Source organism: Haliotis rubra, unplaced genomic scaffold, assembly GCF_003918875.1.
Source record: "Haliotis rubra isolate DU_JTF1 unplaced genomic scaffold, ASM391887v1 Scf753, whole genome shotgun sequence".
Lineage (NCBI taxonomy): Eukaryota > Metazoa > Mollusca > Gastropoda > Lepetellida > Haliotidae > Haliotis > Haliotis rubra.
Genome location: NW_025767472.1, coordinates 192,087 through 212,567, shown reverse-complemented (window position 1 = coordinate 212,567; position 20,481 = coordinate 192,087). Strand labels below are relative to the sequence as shown.

Below are 20,481 nucleotides of genomic sequence, written 5' to 3'. Positions count from 1 at the left end.
CGACTTTCACTACTTTATTTAAAGTATTTTATACATTGAATCATTTGCACAGTCAACTTAAACACAATTAACCATTCTTATAGACGTTTTAAAATTGTCAGAATATGTTTCACTGATTTTATAAATCCAGTCGAGAGGCATTTTGTTTACATGTCATATAGTCGGTAGCAATCTTCCAAATAAAATAATATGATAATTTGTACATTTAACATGGGGGTAAGATAAATATGATAAACACATAAATATCCCTTGGGTAATTCAGGTAAATATGATAAATAGATAAATATCCCTCGGGTAATACGGTCCGATGTACGCCTCTTTGTAGCAGTGTTATCCCTTGTCTACCGGCTTGGGTGACACTGCTACAAAGGGGCATACATCAGACCATATTACCCTCGAGAGAAGCATACAACGTACATTGATACAGCATTTAATTCAAAACTTTGATTGTAATTCTAAAGTGATATGTGATGCACCAACAGCCTTGTTGACAAAGGGCACTCGTGTGGACAAAAGGGCACTCATGTTAAACAGGAAGCGCTCCAAGAACAAGCCTCAGAGTGAGTCGAGTGACTCCCAGCAACACACAGCCTCCAGCAGGGAGGGCGGGGATGACTACTCCTCCGAGGCCTCCGACTCCAGGGGATCAGTGAGTTGAATTATCTACATCGTTCTCTGCACGGTAATTGGGAAAAAGCATCAGGGAAAAAGAATCAGGGAAAAAGAATCAAGTTTTGAAAAAGGAAATCAATTTTGCTAGGACAAAAAGAATCAGTTCACATGTATTGGTGGAATAATGAACCAATATCATAACCAATATAATCTCTATATATACTGACATGCTTTACTCTTATTATCCCCTGCAACGCGTTTTGCAGGGGGTATTAAAATGGACTCCGTCCGTCCGTCCATCCGTCTGTGCACATTTGTCTTTTCCGGAGCAGAACTCTAAAACCGTTCAATATTGCTTCACCAAACTTGGCACATACATGGATCTGGTGGTGTACTGGTGCCTTTTGGTAGTTTTGGAATTCTGAATTAAATATTTTTGGCGTTTCCATGGCAACAAGTTCGACTTTGACTGAAATTGGTGGTAGTGCTCTTTTCAGGAGCAGAACTCTAAAACCGTTCAATATTTCTTCACCAAACTTGGCACATAGATAGATCTGGTGGTGTACTGGTGCCTTTTGGTAGTTTTGGAATTCTGAAATAACAGAGGTTCGTATGAAGATATGACAAGTAACCTCTGTGGAAGAGAATGCAGTATCTCCACATCCATATCAGCATCTACATCCATAACCATCACTATGACCTGTGTCACTGAAAGGAATAACAGTCTTGTATGAACCATGTGATTTTAAGTAGACTTGTATGTTGTCATGGTGACTTGTGTTCCAGATACCAACATGGCTGCGGGAAGAGCTGGTCAGTCTGGAGGTGGACGCCAACGATGGGAACGAGGCAGACGACACAAGCGACCAATCAGAGGATGAGATGAGGCTGGTTGACAGTTCCATGTCCAGCATACAGATCAACAGGGAACTAACCCCTGGTAATTATAATTGTTATAATAACGATGATAATAACAATATCTCGCTTGCATCCCAAGTACACTGTCGTCAGGTTCCCCATTGTTCTTGGTGCCCTTGGTTTGGTACCTCCTGATCTCTTGGCGCAGATCAGGAGAGTGCTTTGGTTCTCCACCGGGAGCACAGCCCTTCTTACACTCTGGATAATGCAGAAGGCTGCAGTGTTGGGGAGTCTACATATTCTCCGGAAAGTTCTTGGTGGGTTCGACAAGGCAGCGTTTCCTGGGAGAAGTCCCATTCGCTGTCTGGGCTGCGTGTAGAGGGGGCAAGGGCCCTGAGCTGATGATGAGCCTTACCAGCCTGACTGTGCCAAAATCACCCGAACCCTCTCTGCTGCATACTAATTTTAATCTGTAAGACACAATAATAACATCTTTTTTTAATACTATTATGGATACAGGGGATTTTCCTCCTTGGTTTTGCAAATGTCAAAGAATACTTCTCCCAAAGAATGGTGACTTGAGTGATCTACAAAAGATAACAAAAGATGCCTTCTGTCTTTGCTCAGTTGTTTATTTGGTGGTGGTTGGTTTAACATGGAGGCTCTTCATGACAGAATATTATTGTGCACTTTTCACAAGGCATTCCACAGTTTGCATAAAGGAGCCAATGTTGATTTTGTTGATGGTTCAATATTGCTCGATGGTACTGGAATGAGTGTCAACCAAGGGAAGTTCAACATCAAATCAAGGAAAAGCGCTCTGAACCACCACTGAGTTCATGTGGAGTGTGTTGCGAAGAGCAACCCTGCTGACCCCTTCCATGGATGAAGTCAGTTGGCCTGAAAAGTGGGCTCTCTGTTGCACAGGACTTCCCAGTGTCTGCTGTAGGAAAAAGCTTTGCGTTCCTAAAACTCATAGCTCTTGGAATCTTGTGCGTGTGTGCACCGCCGTTGCATGCCCGAGTCACAAAGAGGCGAGGTGTCAAGGGGGTTTGTGGGCATAGCCCCCCCCCCTCCTTAATATTTAGAAATTTCCTTGCATTTCAGAGCATTTTATCATCCTTCACAAGACTGACAGAAACTTAATTTATTTTATTTTTTTGTTTCCTTGGGAAAATTTCACACATGATATTTTCTACCCGCATGTTCTGCACACAAAGCAATATGTGTTCTGTGTAATTACACTTCTAAATTACTTCCCTAAATTCTTAAATGTAACAACGCCCATTTTGACATGGTGATGTTACCGAAATTCCCCCGGTTTCTGAATAGCGACCTCGTCAGACGGTGTGCAAAAGTACAAACCGATAATATACAGATCGCCACCATATTGCTGTAATATTGCTGAGTGCGGCGTTAAACACCAATCCAGCCAACCAAATCCTAAGTGACATGAATGTTTGGTTTGTTGCCTTCACCGGCGTCGCTGTTTGGGAGCCTTGACAGCAAGTGGATCATAAGAAAGTCTGTTGTGATAGCAGAGGTATGGCAGTGGAGTAAAAGTGTGAATTGTTTTACAGAAGCTATGTGATTTTTTTTTTCAGTGAAGACTGTTGAAAAGCTGACTCCAAGACTGGGCCTCAGCAACAAGAGATCGGGGGATGAACAGGTGAGTGGTGATGACCTTGACCTTGAAACTAATTTGGAGACCAGAAGGTTCGCTTTCCAGTTGCTGATTGTACTTATATTTACATTACCTGGCACTTGGCATTAAGGGGTAATGTAAGAAATGGTTGGCACCAAGTGAGTGACATTAGCTTGATTGCACAAGGCCTGTCCTCTGTATAATAATCTGTCCTTAATCTGCAGCAAAAAGAATTCCCAGATTTGAATGAGAAACCTTTCCAATTCATGTTCTTTTAGACCCATGAAGATCCAGGTTAGAATTGGTCTTCAGCAACTCATGCTTGTCATTAAAGGTGACTAACGGGATCAGACTCACTGACTTGGTTAACACTTTTCATCATATCCCAGTTGCTTAGACCGCCATATAGCTGGAATATTGCTGAGTAAAATTGCAGCGTAAAACTCAACTCAACTCAACTCAGTTGCTTAGATTGATGCTGGACCAGACAATCCAGTGATCAACAGCATGAGCATTGATCTCCGCGATTGGGAACCGATGACATGTGTCCACCAAGTCAACGAGCCTGACCACCCAATCCTTGTAGTCGCCTCTCACGACAAGCATAGGTTACTGAAGATCAATATTCTAACCCGGCCCTTCATGGGTGGTTGTAGAGAGGGGTGGTGGGGGAACCAACCCGTTCACTCATCACTCAAAAGACTCTGAGTTCAATTCCCCACATGGGTACAATGTGTGAAGCCCATTTCTGGTGTCCCTTGGTGTGATATTGCTGGAATATTGCTGAAAGCGATGTAAAACTAAACTCACTCACTTACTCTGTGAGTCGTAATTCTGTGATAATGTGATGATAGTCACTTTTAAAACTGCATAGGAAGATACAGAGTCAACTGACCCATTTTATAGATGGTGCCCAACATGTGCAGCCATAGTTTAGTGCATTACCACTCAGTATGTCAACACCTCATCAATGTGAGGTTAGGTGAAATTGGGTTTTAACGTCGTATGTGAGAATATTTCGCTCATATGACGACGTGCATGCGTGTGTATGTGTGTGTGCGGCTGCTTGTACTAGCCAAGACTGAAGCTGGTTTTATAGTGCTAGCCCACTGAGATACCATGCCGCAGTGAAGCATGAATACCCCACTCAGACACATTAGACTGACTTCAAGCCGACCAGTCCTTGTTGTACCCATTAATGCCGAGCACCAGGCAGGGAGCAACAAGTACCATATTTTAACGTCTTTTGGTATGACGCAGTCGGGGATCGAACCCAAGACCTTCTGCTCTCCGGGCGGACGCTCTAACCACTACACCACGGAGGGGGTCACCTCATCAATGTACAAAGCTTACTAAAAGTAGTTCCTGTTTAGAATAATATTGTAATATTTATCAGATCTTCACAATAAGTTTATAAGATTGGTGGTATGAAAAAGAAAGCTAGCCATTTTATGATAAAAGATGTTTTTCTAAGTGTCTGAACAGATAAAATCAAATGGATCCACTTGTTTAGATCAAGAGTTGAGATTAGCATGTTCTTTAACAAGAAACATGAATGTTTTGTTTAAAGTGTATTTCCTTACTGATGATGTTCAGACATTGTGTTAATTAACCCACTTTTCACCACGGGGGTGTGGTGGGCGAGCTGTCTGAAGCGCCAGGCTAGTGATCCAGCAAGCTTGGAGGTGCCGGGATCGAGCCCACCTGTGACTGGGCATAAAACCTTGGAGTCAACTTTGTGTGCAGACTCTTTCAGTGTTGTCACAACCCCTAGTGTACAGTACACAACCCTGTGCACTTAAAAGAACCCACGAATCTGTTGGTATATGACCAGATGGTGGCCACATGAATACGTGCCAACACCTAGTTGTGGGTACATCAACGTGCAGTAAACTTGGACAAAGTACTGTGACTATGTGTCCCAGTCCACCCAGCTGTGAATGGGTATCTCGTAGGAAGGAAGAGAAAGCCTCAATAACTCGTTGCGGCAGCAAGAGTTGTATGATCCTCAGGGAGTTGAGATTGATAGTATGATGTTCTGTTGAGATTGACATACCCATGTGATCGAGGGAAAAACAAACTAAGCTTCCCACCGCCCTCGAAAAACAAAGAAGCGCTTTGAGCATGTATGTAGATGGGATGGACTATAGCGCTATAATGTTCACTGTTCGTATATGTTACAGACACCACGGAACAGGACAGCATCCAACAGCACTGAGAGCGTGGATCAGGCACTGGATCACCTGTCTGACAGCAGCTCAAGTGAAGCAACACTAGGAAAGGGGTCAGTCATTGTATAGTATTGAGGGGGCAACCATTATGTTGTATTCTAGGGGCAGTCATTTTGTTTTATTGAAGGAAAAGTATTTGTGTAGTATTCAAGGGACACTCATTTAGTTTTATTGAAGGGACATTCATTTAGTTTTATTGAAGGGACACTCATTTAGTTTTATTGAAGGCACACTCATTTAGTGTTATTGAAGGCACACTCATTTAGTTTTATTGAAGGGACGCTCATTTAGTTTTATTGAAGGGACGCTCATTTAGTTTTATTGAAGGCACGCTCATTTAGTTTTATTGAAGGGACGCTCATTTATTCTTTTTTATATATTCCTCCTTGGGGTACTTATAAGCATTTAAATGTCCATTTAAATTCCCTACGACAGTTGTAACAATATTTGAATAAAATATTTACAAAACAAAAACTACGTTTTGTCTTGTGAGACCACCCTTACAGGGCCTTCCGGCCCCCTACAGCCAAGAGCAGGTAACTCTAGACCGTAACCTCGTACCTCACTTTCCATGCTGTCGTTGTACCGCCAAGACGATGGGTCCATACCAGAAGGTTTTTCCGCTGACTAAGAGAGTTATGGAGTGTTTCAGAAACTGCAACTGTATGTATGGTTCTCTTTTTCCCTGCATGGGCTTAATTGGAGTTTTTTCTGAATTTTTCATTCATAATCTCTGTAACTTGGTACCTGTCATGGGTCGGCTCGCTCAGTGCGTGTCAAGATGGCATGACAGGTCCCTTCGCTTAGCCTTCCTGTTCATTGGTTTCCCATGTGGTTTTCAATGTTACAGGTGGTTTTAGTGGTTTTATTTGTATCTTTGTACGATGTAGGGCGATGTCTACTGCTCGTGATTTTCTATATTGGCGCTTAAAAACGTAATTGTTAGTTATGCTGCAGTGTGTACTAGGTTGTCAACTGCATGCCACGCTTGTCGCATTAGTTGTGTCGCCTACGCGCCTTTTACATGTATTTGTATGTGGGTATAGGGTAGATTGCTGCACAGGTTTTTTACTTGTTGCAGTTTAAACCCTGTACTGCCGTGGCCTTGCTGCAATTCCTGTACGGGATTCCCAATGGTCTGCTTACTTAACATGAGGAAGAGGGGTGTCGCGGCATGTGCCATGTTCTCGCTTAAACCATTGAGGCGCAGGCTTAATAGACACGCTGTTCTACAGCAACCTGCTTCGGGCGGGGTGATCTCTGGGCACAGGATCCCCGGCCAAGCGCTCCCATAGTAAAAAGTGTCCACGGGAGCCGCCCTTCCCACGCCTGAGTCCGGTTCCTCCCAAAAGTAAAGGCGACCAGCATGTGACTGCGTCTTCACGCGCGACTCATGCTCCCTTCTGCATCTCCTACTGCTTCCGGCTCTGTACCGGGCCACCCCCTCTTGATTCAGCACCTGTAAAAGCGCTCCTGTTGATTCGTTAACCGCTTTTTTCCAGGAGCAGATGTCGTCGGTCAAGTCCCTGATTGATCACGGCGTTAGCATGGGTTCCGTGGGGAGCTCAGCGCCCGGTCGTCGGGTACGGAGCTGACACATCTGGGGGTTGGCTCAGCCCGAAGCCGCCGAGAACGCGGCCTGGCTGTGCTTCTGATCCTGGCCGGCTGTGCCCTCCGCGCCTGGGTGGCGACCTGGCTTTATGCGCTTCGGTTCGTCACAGGTGCCTGGTGCCGCGATACAGGTTTGCCCCTGTCATTGCCTGGTGTCCCGACTGGCGGTTAAGCCTCTAGGCGCCGACCAGTTCGGGATACCGGGCGCCTGGCAGCCAGTCTGGGTTGCCGGGGAAGCCTGTTATGCAGGTTCCTCCTCGGGCGACTCGGCGACCTGGCGCCGGGTTCTCCCGCAGGGCGTGCTTTTCCCTGGCTCCTCTTGACCTTATGAGTTTTTTTCTGGTCCTGCCTCTGGCGTCTCTCTCGGCGTTCTCTCAGGAGTCTGAGATTATGGCGCCGAGGATTCTGCCGAGGTCGATATGGAGAGGAGGAAGGGACGGTGGAATCGGAGGCGGGAGTGCCGCACTCCTTTGCCTCGTCCCTCGCGGCAGGTTCGGGGATAAGATCGCCGAAGTCCTGCCATGAGGTGGCTGTTCCCGCCCCGGCACCCGACTCTGGCGGAGTTTCGCCCCGGGAGGCGTCAAGACCTAACGAGGTCGCAGAGGCACGCCTCGCGCATTCTCCCATCACTGGTCAGTGAGGTGGTGAATCCGGCTCCTGGCTGGTACCGCCGCTTTTGATTTACCTGGCGCCGGCAGGCGGTACCAGTTAGGTGAGGAGACGCTCTTCGAACCACCAGTGGTGGACGAAATCGCCTTTGCCTCAGTCATTAGGAGGGTCGTCTTCGTCTTCCCTGGCCTCGCCAGGCAGGGCAGGCGCACTCTTACCCCTTTTTCTCGCTAATGCGTCACTGCCGCTGAAGTTCGCTCTACCGGTCATTCGAAGAATGTTACCGGTGCGTAGCCGTCCATTCAGCCTACCTGTCCGCATTGCAGGGACAGCTGGTGGCTCACAGCGCTTGCGGTGCTGATTCATCGGAGTCGGTGCTTTCGCGGCTGCAGTTAACGGGACGTGACACTCGCAGATCTGGCTCGACAGCATTCGATTGCTGTGCCAGCCAGATGATGTGGTGCCGTCATGGGCTGCGCGGCGCCTGTGGCTGTCTGTGGCGCGGTAATTCGCCGGCCACACAGCAAGCTCTACTGTCATTGCCCTATACCATGGGATCTTCCCTGTTCCCTGGGGCCTTGCAGGTGGTAAGGGAGGCCACGGAGGCTGTCTCTAACTTTAAGGACTCAAAGCCTTTGTTGGAGCAGCCCTCCGCTCCTCGCCATCGGCCCTCCCCGCTTGCGTCCGCTTACCCTTCTGCCTCGGCTAAGGATGTTGTTATGGGCTGCCCTTTGCAGTCCAAGCGAGCAGGCGACGAGGCAGGGGGCAAGCTCTGCTCCAGCGCAGCAGTCTTTTTCGGGCAAGGGAAGCCAGCCCCGCTTCCCACTGATTCATTCCCCAGAGCCCTTTGTTGCTCCCCACTCACGCAAGCGGAGACTTGCCGACGGTGGGGTGCACCGCCTTTGCCACACGCCCCTGTCGGGCGTCGGCTGTCCCTATTCCTCCGGGAGTGGGGAGGCAGCCACCCAAATCCCTGGGTCCTGTCCAGCACGCCAGGGATGGCCATTTGCCACAGTGGAGGCAGCGATCCTCCGTTCTCTCGGGGTTCAGCACAGCGCCTGTGCCGCCGACAAGGCGAAGTCCTCCGTGCGAGGTTCAGTCTTTACTGACCAAGGCGCCATCGAGGTGGTTCCTGTGAGTCAGCGAAGAGGGGTTTTATTCCACCTACTTCCTCGTGACCAAAAGGACGGAGGGTTCAGACCCATTCTGAATCTCAGAGGGCTGAACAAATTACTGGAGGTGCCGTCTTTCAGGATGGAGACACTCAGGTCAGTGATCTCCTCGAGAGAGAGAGGAGAGACAGGGGATTGGCTTACGTCAATCGATCTCAAAGACGATACCTCCATGTTCCAATGCACCTCAATTGAAGAAGCTCCGGTTCTCCTTCGGACGGGACGTGCGTGCTACCAGTTCCGTGCTCCTTCTCGGCATCTCTATGCCAAGGGTGTTCACCAAACTTATGCTAATCCCAGCTCAGTTAGCCAGGTCTCAGGGCAGGTGTTGTCACCCGCATCTGACGCATTGGCTTCTACGGGCCTTAGGGCCCTCAGTTAAGCAGAGCCTCCACACTGTGCGTGCTGGATACTCTGGTGTCACTGGGCTTGATTATCAATCTCAAGAAATCAGACCTCGTTCCGACGCAGGATCTGATATTCTTGAGCCAGATTCAACACGGGCGCTTAGGGGATTGTTTCCCTTGCTCGGACCGCATCGTCAAAGTCCGGAAAAGGACTGTGTTACAGTTCCTCCAGTCCCGTCACAGGCCGGCCCGAACATGGCTTCGTTGCTCGGCAACATGGCGGCGACAGTGGACGTGGTTTGGCGTGCGCGTTTGAGGATCTGCGTTTCTGCGATTCCGCGTTTCTGCGTTTCATATTCCTGTTGACGGTGCTCTCTTGGGGCAGCACCCTCTTGTACAGCGCTTTTAGCAGGTGTGGATAGAATCCGTCGGGTTGTCCGGACGGATTAGTCCCCGATGGGACTTGTCAATCGTTCTTGATTGGCTGTCCGGTCCACTGTTTCACAATCTGTCGGCTCTTTCCCTCCAGCTGTTGGCGTGGGAAGACGGCGCGCTTGTGGCGGTGACTTCTGGCAGGCGGGTTGGCGATATTCACGCAATGTCGGGCCGATCCCCGCTTACTGTTTTTCACAAAGACAGAGTTAGCATTCGGCTGCCTGAGACTTACCGTCCTAAGAAGGATAGTCCTTCCATGTGACGGCCTATTGAGCTCCAGCTTTCACTCAGCCTTCCTGTCCGGTACCTCTCTCACGGCGTGTAATCACGTCTTTAGATGTCCGTGAAGACACTTCAGGCTTATATCAAACGAACAAGGGTACCCGTAAGGGTAACCAATTGTTTTGTTGTTATGGCGGGTTCAGGCTGGTCTTCCGGCGACCAAGCAGACCATTTCTCGGTGGCTTGTCTCTGCCATACATATGAGTTATATCAAACAGGGCGTGATCCCGCCTGTTGGGTTGAAAGCTCATTCGGTTAGGGCAGTAGCTACATCGACAGCTTACGCTGCAGCCCTGCCCATTGAGGAGATCTGCTCGGCGCTATTTGGAGCCGATCGAGTACGTTCATCCGTCATTACCAACTTGACAGACTCTCCAGTGAGCGTGCTCGGTTCGGTCAGTCAGTTCTCTCCAGTGGGCATGGTTCCACCTCTCTAGCCGATTGAGCTTTCGAGGTTTTTTATTGTGTGAACCATTATCTGCCAATTTTAACACTGGTGTTGGGTTTTACAAATCTTGTTACATTTTCCCTTGGTGATGGGTTTTATGTGGTGCTGGTTTTTTATTCCCATGTCTCTTGCTTTCTAACCCAGAAGCTCTAGACTAAACTGCCCTTGGAAACTTTGCTGTTCATATTCCGGCATTTTGGTTTCTGGGTTTATTAGTGGACCCCTTATCTTCACTTCCCAGTAGATTACGCGGAAGGAGGGAGGGTGTGTCTCGCGTTCGTTGCATTGAAGCCAGGTTTCACATGGACAAATTTGCATCACGCTTAACCCTGACCCTGGCTCATGCCCCGCCTGATTGGCTTTGGTGGACGCGTGACCGGGTAAGTGTGCCTTTTCTGCTATAATTAGCTTGGGAAATTCCACTTGTTGGGGGGTGTTTAAGCAGACAGAATGCCGCTCCTGAGATCCGTCTTTAGGAGTCTGTCTTATGCTTAAAAGTACCCCAAGGAGGAATATATAAAAGAATCGAACTAACCTGTAGAGGTTTCCAGATTCTTTGAATATATTCCTCCTTGCCAAGTCACCACCTCCCTTCCGCATTCTGTCTGACTCGCTCAGCATGGAAAGTGAGGTATCTGAGGTTACGGTCCAGAGTTACCTGCTCTTGGCTGTAGGGGGCCCGAAGGCCCTGTAAGGGTGGTCTCACAAGACAAAACGTAGTTTTTGTTTTGTAAATATTTTATTCAAATATTGTTACAACTGTCGTAGGGAATTTAAATGGACATTTAAATGCTTATAAGTACCCCAAGGAGGAATATATTCAAAGAATCTGAAACCTCTACAGGTTAGTTCGAGTTTTATTGAAGGCACGCTCATTTAGTTTTTTTGAAGGGACGCTCATTTAGTTTTATTGAAGGCACGCTCATTTAGTTTTATTGAAGGCACGCTCATTTAGTTTTATTGAAGGGACGCTCTGAAGGCACGCTCATTTAGTTTTATTGAAGGGACGCTCATTTAGTTTTATTGAAGGGACGCTCATTTAGTTTTATTGAAGGCACACTCATTTAGTTTTATTGAAGGGACGCTCATTTAGTTTTATTGAAGGGACGCTCATTTAGTTTTATTGAACGGACAGTCATTTAGTTTTATTGAATGGACAGTCATGTTTTATTGAAGGGGGCAGTCCTACCCAGAGTTCCATGCTGCCAGCATAGTACGTCCGCCACAGACCACAGAGTTGTGACTGTCACAGTTGTCGAAAAATACCTATATAACAATGTAAAACAATATAAAGAGCTCACCGAAAAGCTTGCAATTAGGGCATCCACCTACGATTAATGGATATGTTTACAAACAAGAGAAAATTCTGGTCACATGATATGCAAATTAGCCCGTGACAGTGATGTTATGTAAAGTCATCACTGCGCTGGAGTGTGTCTCTTTGCATTGTTTTGGAGGGAGAAGTAATTTTTTAAATTTTTTTAAGGGAACAGTCTTTGTGTTGTGTTGAAGCGAGCAGTTATTTTTATTTTTTTTAAGGAACAATCTTTGTGTTGTATTGAAGGGAGCAGTCATTTTGGCTTTTTTTTAAGGGAACAGTCTTTGTGTTGTATTGAAGGGAGCAGTCATTTTGTCTTTTTTTTTAAGGGAACAGTCTTTGTGTTGTATTGAAGGGAGCAGTCATTTGGGTTTTTTTTAAGGGGATTTTTTCTGTTGAAGGGCAGCGATTGTGTTGCATCAATGTAGGGTGGGGAGAAGCCATGATGTAGTATTGGAAGACGGAGAGTCTTTGCCATTGTGTTGTATGGAAGGAGTTAGTCGCTCTGTGATTTTGATGGGTGCAGTAATTTTGTTTTATTGAGCGTGCAATTATTGTATCATATTGAGGATATTTTTTCCACATTAAGGTCAGTAGGGTAGCCAAATAATTATCAGGACTATAAACTATGAATGATATGCTGTGATATATGCTTGAAACAGTGTTCAATGTGCTGCTACACTCAGTCCTAGTTACCCATGGTTCTCATTTTCAGAGATGGACCCGTGTTGGAAGCCAAGAAAAATACTCAAGGAAAAATACTCATTACGCCGCGGAAATGTTCCACACCACCTCTCAGTGTAAAGCCCAAACAGAGTGGTGGAACTGTGGCTAAACCCTTGTCACGAATACGTGGGCAGGGCAAGGGTAGGGGAAAGGGGTAGGTACAAGGGTAGGGTGTGAAGCAGAGTGGTTGAGCTGTGGCTAAACTCCTGTCACGGATACATGGGCAGGGCAAGGGAAGGGTAGGTACAAGGTAGGGTTTGAAGGAGAGTAGTGGAGCCGTGGCTAAACTCCTATCACGGATACATGGGATGGGCAAGGGAAGGGAAGGTACAAGGGTAGGGTTTGAAGGAGAGTAGTGGAGCCGTGGCTAAACTCCTATCACGGATACATGGGATGGGCAAGGGAAGGGTAGGTACAAGGTAGGGTTTGAAGGAGAGTAGTGGAGCCGTGGCTAAACTCCTGTCATGGATACATGGGCAGCAGGGCAAGGGAAGGGAAGGTACAAGGTAGGGTTTGAAGCAGAGTGGTGGAGCCGTGGCTAAACTCCTGTCATGGATACATGGGCAGGGCAAGGGAAGGGTAGGTGCAAGGTAGGGTTTGAAGCAGAGTGGTGGAGCCGTGGCTAAACTCCTGTCACGGATACATGGGCAGGGCAAGGGAAGGGTAGGTGCAAGGTAGGGTTTGAAGCAGAGTGGTGGAGCCGTGACTAAACTCCTGTCACGGATACATGGGATGGGCAAGGGAAGGGTAGGTACAAGGGTAGGGTTTGAAGATGAGTGGTGGAGCCGTGGCTAAACTCCTGTCACGGATACATGGGCAGGGCAGGGTAGGGGAAAGGGGTAGGTACAAGGGCAGCATAGGTATAAGGGATGGGGAAAAAGGTACGGACGAGGGAAGGGGAAAGGGTAGGTCTGAAAGTAGTGTTAAAGGTAGGTTTGAGGTTAGTGGAGGGAAGGGAAAAGGGTAGGTCTGAAAGTAGGGTAAAAGGTAGGTTTGAGGTTAGTGGAGGGAAGGGAAAAGGGTAGTTAAGAGAGCAGGGGAAAACAGTGAAAAAAACATGGAGACCAGGGAAGGAACTGAATGTTGTCTCACTAAAGTTGTAAATATTTTGCTCATCTTATGACAATGTCTTACTGACAAGTTTATGGCAATTTTTACACCTTGATAATGTCTCTTCAGCCATGATCCGGTCCTGAAAGAGCAGCTGGCTGCCCGGGGCTTTGTGTCAGACGTCACAGTCAAGAGGAGAGAGAAGGACTTGATGGTAAGTCAGTCGTCAGGATGGTCAGGGGCTTTTGTGTCGGACGTCACAGTCAAGAGGAGAGAGAAGGACCTGATGGTAAGTCAGGATTGTCAGGGGCTTTGTGTCAGATGTCACAGTCAAGAGGAGAGAGAAGGACCTGATGGTAAGTCAGGATGGTCAGGGGCTTTGTGTCGGACGTCACAGTCAAGAGGAGAGAGAAGGACCTGATGGTAAGCCAGGATGGTCAGGGGCTTTGTGTTGGACGTCACAGTCAAGAGGAAAGAGAAGGACCTGATGGTAAGTCAGGATGGTCAGGGGCTTTGTGTCGGACGTCACAGTCAAGAGGAGAGAGAAGGACCTGATGGTAAGTCAGGACTTCCTGGGGCTTTGTGTCGGACGTCACAGTCAATGTGGGGAGAATCACTTATGGTCGATTGGGACCTTGTTTAAGATCAGGAGTGAATGCCTGATAGTTGGCTTTTGCTGTGTGTCAGAGGACTAGAGGAAAGAGAATTAGGTCAAAGCTGTCTGAGGAAAGAGAATTAGGTCAGAGGACTAGAGGAAAGAGAACTAGAGGAAAGAGAATGTCAGAGGACTAGAGGAAAGAGAATTATGTCAGAGGACTAGAGGAAAGAGAATTAGGTCAGAGGACCAGAGCAAAGAGAATTAGGTCAGATGACTAGAGGAAAGAGAATTGTGTCAGAGGATCAGAGCAAAGAGAATTGTGTCAGAGGACCAGTGGAAAGAGAATTAGGTCAGAGTACTAGAGGAAAGAGAATTATGTCAGAGGACAAGAGGAAATCTGTTTGTCTCAGCTACAAAGTCACATGGCATCAAAGTTTCTACTATGAATTAGCCAATCTGCTGCAGATTTGAGAGCCACTGTAGTCCAGGGTCCCGAATCTACAAAGCAATCGTAACTCTATACTTTACCATAGGCTTACGATTGGTATAGTGCTACAAATATTTTGTGGATAGGGCCTCTGATAAGAAGCGTAAGTGGTAACAAACATGAGCACATGTGCATGTAGTGCTGGTTATCGCTCACAATATACAGATCAGTAATCGGGCTGAATAACTGACCAATAATCGATTATAATGGTAAACCCCAACACAAAACTCAGGAATAACTGACTGACTGAGTTTAGTTTTACGCCACTTTTAGCAATATTCCAGCAATATCACGGCGGGGGACACCAGAAATGGGCTTCACACATTGTACCCATATGGGGAATCGAACCCGGGTCTTCGGCCTGACGAGCCAACGCTTTAACCACTAGGCTACCCCACTACCCCCAGGAATGAGACACAACCATAACACTGTGCAACCAGGCCCCGATCATACCGAGATCAAGGTGATCGAGGATAGTTCCTGTTGAGATACCGACGCGAGTATGTTGTCGACACTGCAGTTTTACGAGTCATCAGTTTACTGCATCAGTTGTTATCTTAACCTAACAAATGTAATAATAAGAAACTTTCTTCTAAAGTTTAATTTGATGTTTCATTTTAATGAATATGGATTAGTCTCCCGAGCTCATCAATAATCGCTGATGCAAGCAAGATTGATCGATTGACTGATTATTTGTTCAATCTCTCAAGCACAATCTGCATGTGATTGATATTGTACTTCATTGTGTTGTGAATTTGTGTGTAAAAAGAGATGAAACTTTGGATCAGTTTTGCTTTGTATATACACTTGGTCAAAATGTTGTCTTGTCAGAGCGAGCTGGAGCAACTGAAGGCTGAAAAATCTCAGGCGGAAGAGAAGATTCGACAGATGGAGGCGGAACACCATCACAGACAGGAGGAGATGAAGCAGGAAGTGCAGAAACATGCCCAGGTGAGGTGGGAATGGCACCTGAAGGGCACCTGTTGTAGGATGGGAGGGTGCAAGTGATGGGCACCTGCAGGTTGGTGAGCCACCCTTAGTATTATAGCAGGGACACATGTTATAGGGGTGGGAAGAGTACCTGTGGGAGGGGCTCCTATTGTAGAGTAGGGAGGGTGCAAGTGATAGGCACCTGGAATGTGGTGGGCCACCCTTAGTATAATAGTAGGGGCACCTGTTATAGGGGTGGGAACAGTACCTGTGGGAGGGGCTCCTATTGTAGAGTAGGGAGGGTGCAAGTGATAGGTACCTGGAATGTGGTTGGCCACCCTTAGTATTATAGCAGGGACACATGTTATAGGGGTTGGAAGAGTACCCGTGGCAGGGGCCCCTATTGTAGAGTAGGGAGGTTGCAAGTGATAGGTACCTGGAGTGTGGTGGGCCACCCTTAGTATAATAGTAGGGGCACATGTTATAGGGGTGGGAAGAGTACCCGTGGGAGGGGCCCCTAATAATAATAATAATAATAAGTACATTTATAATGCGCCAAATCCAGACACAAAGTGTATGCTCATAGCGCTACATGAGAGATTCTGACATCACGAGGTTAAGGGATCGCGACTAGAAACAATTAGAGTCTATAGAACTGAGTGAAGAGAAATGTTTTGAGACTGTCTTTGAACATTTGGAGAGTAGGGAGAGGATGATCTGGGAGTTTATTCCAGAGAGTGGTGGCATTGTAAGAAAATGATCTGTGACCAAATCGTCTCAGACGTTGGGTTGGAAGAGATGAAGAGATATTGTTGGGCAGATCGGAGGACTCTAGATGGGTGGTAGACTTGTGTGAGTTCTGACAGGTAAGAAGGTGCTGTCTGGTGATAACACTGATAGACCAGTGCAAGCACTTTATACTGAACACGTGCATCAACAGGTAGCCAGTGCAGCTTCATCAGTACGGGATGTGGATGCACCGAGATTTTATTTTGATCGCGGTAACTATCCTTCGCGCAGAAGTCTGAATTCGCTGAAGCCTGGACATCTGGACATTTGGTGATGTTACATAAAAGACTGTTACAGTAGTCCAGCTTGGATAGCACTAAACTCCTGACAATCATATGGGCAGTATCTGTAGACAGCAGGTGCTGGATGCTGCCGATGTTCCTGAGATGATAGTGACAAGCTCTGCAGGTCATAGTGATGTGCTGATCCCCTGTTGTAGAGTAGGGAGGGTGCAAGTGATAGGCACCTGGAGTGTGGTGGGCCACCCTTAGTATAATAGTAGGGGCACCTGTTATAGGGGTGGGAACAGTACCTGTGGGAGGGGCTCCATTGTACAGAAGGAGGGTGCAAGTGATAGACACCTGCAGGGTGGTGGGCCATCCTTACAACGCTATAAGTAGGGGCACCTGTTATAGGGGTGGGAACAGTACCTGTGGGAGGGGCTCCTATTGTAGAGTAGGGAGGGTGCAAGTGATAGGCACCTGGAATGTGGTGGGCCACCCTTAGTATAATAGTAGGGGCACCTGTTATAGGGTGTGGAAGAGTACCCGTGGGAGGGGCCCTATTGTAGAGAAGGAGGGTGCAAGTGATAAGGACACCTGCAGGGTGGTGGCCAACCTTTAGTATTATAATTGAGGGACACATGTTATAGGGGTTGGAAGAGTACCCGTGGCAGGGGCCCCTATTGTAGAGTAGGGAGGTTGCAAGTGATAGGCACCTGGAGTGTAGTGGGCCACCCTTAGTATAATAGTAGGGGCACATGTTACAAGGGAGGGAAGAGTACCCGTGGGAGGGGCCCTTGTAGCACAGGTTGCAGGCCATCTTTAAAATAGGCGGGATGTTCCCCAAATGCAGGATAGTAGATGCATTTTTAGTCTTGATGGAAGGGTCACGTACAGGAGGGGATGTATGGGCATTTGTAGTTTGTAAGGGGGAAGCGAGGACACCATGGAACGACATTGGTCATGTTAAAGAGAGTGTGTATGTTATGTGTTGTAGGAGAGAGAACAGGCTCTACAGATGGAGATCTCCCGCTTGAAGACAGAACTGGAATCTCAGACATCAACACTGCAGGACAATCAGAAGGCTGTGCAGAACCTTCAGGTCAGTGTGGAGAGGTATATGATTGTGTACAGAACCTTCAGGTCAGTGTGTAGAGAGGTATATGATTGTGTACAGAACCTTCAGGTCAGTGTGGAGAGAGGTATATGATTGTGTACAGAACCTTCAGGTCAGTGTGTAGAGAGGTATATGATTGTGTACAGATCCTTCAGGTCAGTGTGTAGAGAGGTATATGATTGTGTACAGAACCTTCAGGTCAGTGTGTAGAGAGGTATATGATTGTGTACAGATCCTTCAGGTCAGTGTGGAGAGGTATATGATTGTGTACAGAACCTTCAGGTCAGTGTGGAGAGGTATATCATTGTGTACAGAACCTTCAGGTCAGTTTGGAGAGGTATATCATTGTGTACAGAACCTTCAGGTCAGTGTGGAGAGAGGTAGAGAGGTATATGATTGTGTACAGAACCTTCAGGTCAGTGTGGAGAGGTATATGATTGTGTACAGAACCTTCAGGTCAGTGTGGAGAGGTATATGATTTTGTACAGATCCTTCAGGTCAGTGTGGAGAGGTATATGATTGTGTACAGAACCTTCAGGTAAGTGTGGAGAGGTATATGATTGTGTACAGATCCTTCAGGTCAGTGTGGAGAGGTATATGCTTGTATGGAGAACGTTCAGGTCAGTGTGGTGAGGTATTTAATTGTATAGGAACCTTCAGGTCAGTGTGGAGAGGTATATAATTGTATAGAAAACCTTCAGGTCAGTGTTGAGAGGTATATAATTGTATGGAGAACCTTCAGAGAGAAACCTTCAGGTCAATGTGTGGAGAGGTATATAATTGTATAGGAACCTTCAGGTCAGTATGGAGAGGTATATGCTTGTATAGGAACCTTCAGGTCAGTGTGGAGAGGTATTTAATTGTATAGGAACCTTCAGGTCAGTGTGGAGAGGTATATAATTGTATAGAAAACCTTCAGGTCAGTGTTGAGAGGTATATAATTGTATGGAGAACCTTCAGGTCAGTGTGGAGAAAACCTTCAGGTCAATGTGGAGAGGTATATAATTGTATAGGAACCTTCAGGTCAGTATGGAGAGGTGTATGCTTGTATAGAGAACCTTCAGGTCAGTGTTGAGAGGTATATAATTGTATAGAAAACCTTCAGGTCAGTGTGGAGAGGTATATAATTGTATAGAAAACCTTCAGGTCAGTGTTGAGAGGTATATAATTGTATGGAGAACCTTCAGGTCAGTGTGGAGAAAACCTTCAGGTCAATGTGGAGAGGTATATAATTGTGTAGAGAACCTTCCAGTCAGTATGGAGAGGTGTATGATTGTATAGAAAATCTTCCGGTCAGTGTGGAGAGGTATAGGTATACCTTCGAGGTTAGTGTGGGAGGTATATAATTGTATAGAAAAAAACCTGGTCAGTTGTATAATGACCTGGACAGTTGGTATGCAAGTAGTTTTGGAGTGTATGCAGGCAGATTTACTGGACAGAGCTGTTTGATAACTGTTTACAGTACCAAGGATCAGTGTGCTTGCATAGCTGTTTGATCATTGTTTATGAATGTGCAGGGAGTTTGGAAGTGTGTAAAGGCCCTAAGGTGTGACCTTCATCTTCATTCAATCTTTACAGACCCAGCTCAATCAACTACAGGCGGAACAGCAGCGAATGCAGGCAAATGGACGTACGCCTCAGTTGCCGGCAGCTCCCCCCACCCCCAGGAGCAGTAAAGTGTGTGTCATCAACTGATGATGTGTTCATTTCACAATTTGATGCCTTGACAACCTAGCTCAATGGACAACTCATCTTGAGCCTCCACAGGGATGTCCTGTAATGAACCTTTGGGAGTGATCCAGTGTAAGGTGATTCTGCCCTGAGTGATCCTGCACAGCCAGTTCTTATGGTGTATTAGTAACACTTTGCAGATAGATTTTTTGGTCTTCGAGTGATCCAGTGCAAGGAGATCCTATGATCATGCACAGTGACACCTTGTAAGGGTGACACTGTACAGAAAGATTGTTCCAGTCGAAGGAGATCCTGTGATCCTGCACAGGGACACCTTGTAGGGGTGACACTGTACAGAAAGATTCTTCTGGGAGGTTCCAGTCGAAGGAGATCCCATGATCCCACACAGGGACACCTTGTAGGGGTGACACTGTACAGAAAGATTCTTCTGGGAGTGTTCCAGTCGAAGGAGATCCTGTGATCCTACACAGGGACACCTTGTAGGGGTGACACTGTACAGAAAGATTCTTCTGGGAGTGTTCCAGTCGAAGGAGATCCTGTGATTCTGCACAGGGACATCTTGTAAGGGTGACACTGTACAGAAAGATTCTTCTGGGAGTGTTCCAGTCGAAGGAGATCCTATGATCCTACACAGGGACATCTTGTAGGGGTGACACTGTGCAGAGAGATTCTTCTGGGAGTGTTCCAGTCGAAGGAGATCCTGTGATCCTACACAGGGACACCTTGTAGGGGTGACACTGTACAGAAAGATTCTTCTGGGAGTGTTCCAGTCAAAGGAGATCCTGTGATCCTACACAGGGACACCTTGTAGGGGTGACACTGTACAGAAAGATTCTTCTGGGAGCTCCAGTAGAAGGAGATCCTGTGATTCCAGTCGAGAAGGAGATCCTGTGATTCTGCACAGGGACATCTTGTAAGGGTGACACTGTACAGAAAGATTCTTCTGGGAGTGTTCCAGTCGAAGGAGATCCTGTGATCCTACACAGGGACATCTTGTAGGGGTGACACTGTGCAGAGAGATTCTTCTGGGAGTGTTCCAGTCGAAGGAGATCCTGTGATCCTACACAGGGTCACCTTGTAGGGGTGACACTGTACAGAAAGATTCTTCAGGGAGTGATCAGCTCAAGAAGATCTTGTGATCTCAAGCTGGGAGTTCTTGTGTGAGGAGAACTTATTCAGGGAGATCTGTACTAGGAGAGCCTTCATGGTAATCAATGGGGGGTTGTTTCTGCAGGAACATCCTTCGGGGAGCACCTGTTGGGCATTTGATCCTGAAGGAAGATCCTGGGGGGAGCACCTGTTG

General features: G+C 47.0%; 1 protein-coding gene across 1 annotated transcript in view; it reads left to right on the top strand.

Moving 5' to 3' along the window:
- LOC124260187 overlaps window positions 1-19,420 on the top strand; it is an 80,630-nt gene extending 61,210 nt beyond the window's left edge. Inside the window, exons 24-32 of the mRNA XM_046694445.1 lie at window positions 535-649; window positions 1,399-1,552; window positions 3,075-3,139; window positions 5,299-5,399; window positions 12,284-12,448; window positions 13,474-13,558; window positions 15,261-15,380; window positions 17,367-17,471; window positions 19,065-19,420. Of these exons, the coding sequence (XP_046550401.1) occupies window positions 535-649; window positions 1,399-1,552; window positions 3,075-3,139; window positions 5,299-5,399; window positions 12,284-12,448; window positions 13,474-13,558; window positions 15,261-15,380; window positions 17,367-17,471; window positions 19,065-19,181 (1,027 nt within the window). The 3' untranslated portion in view covers window positions 19,182-19,420. The remainder of the gene's footprint in view (window positions 1-534; window positions 650-1,398; window positions 1,553-3,074; window positions 3,140-5,298; window positions 5,400-12,283; window positions 12,449-13,473; window positions 13,559-15,260; window positions 15,381-17,366; window positions 17,472-19,064) is intronic.
- Window positions 19,421-20,481: the final 1,061 nt, after the last annotated feature.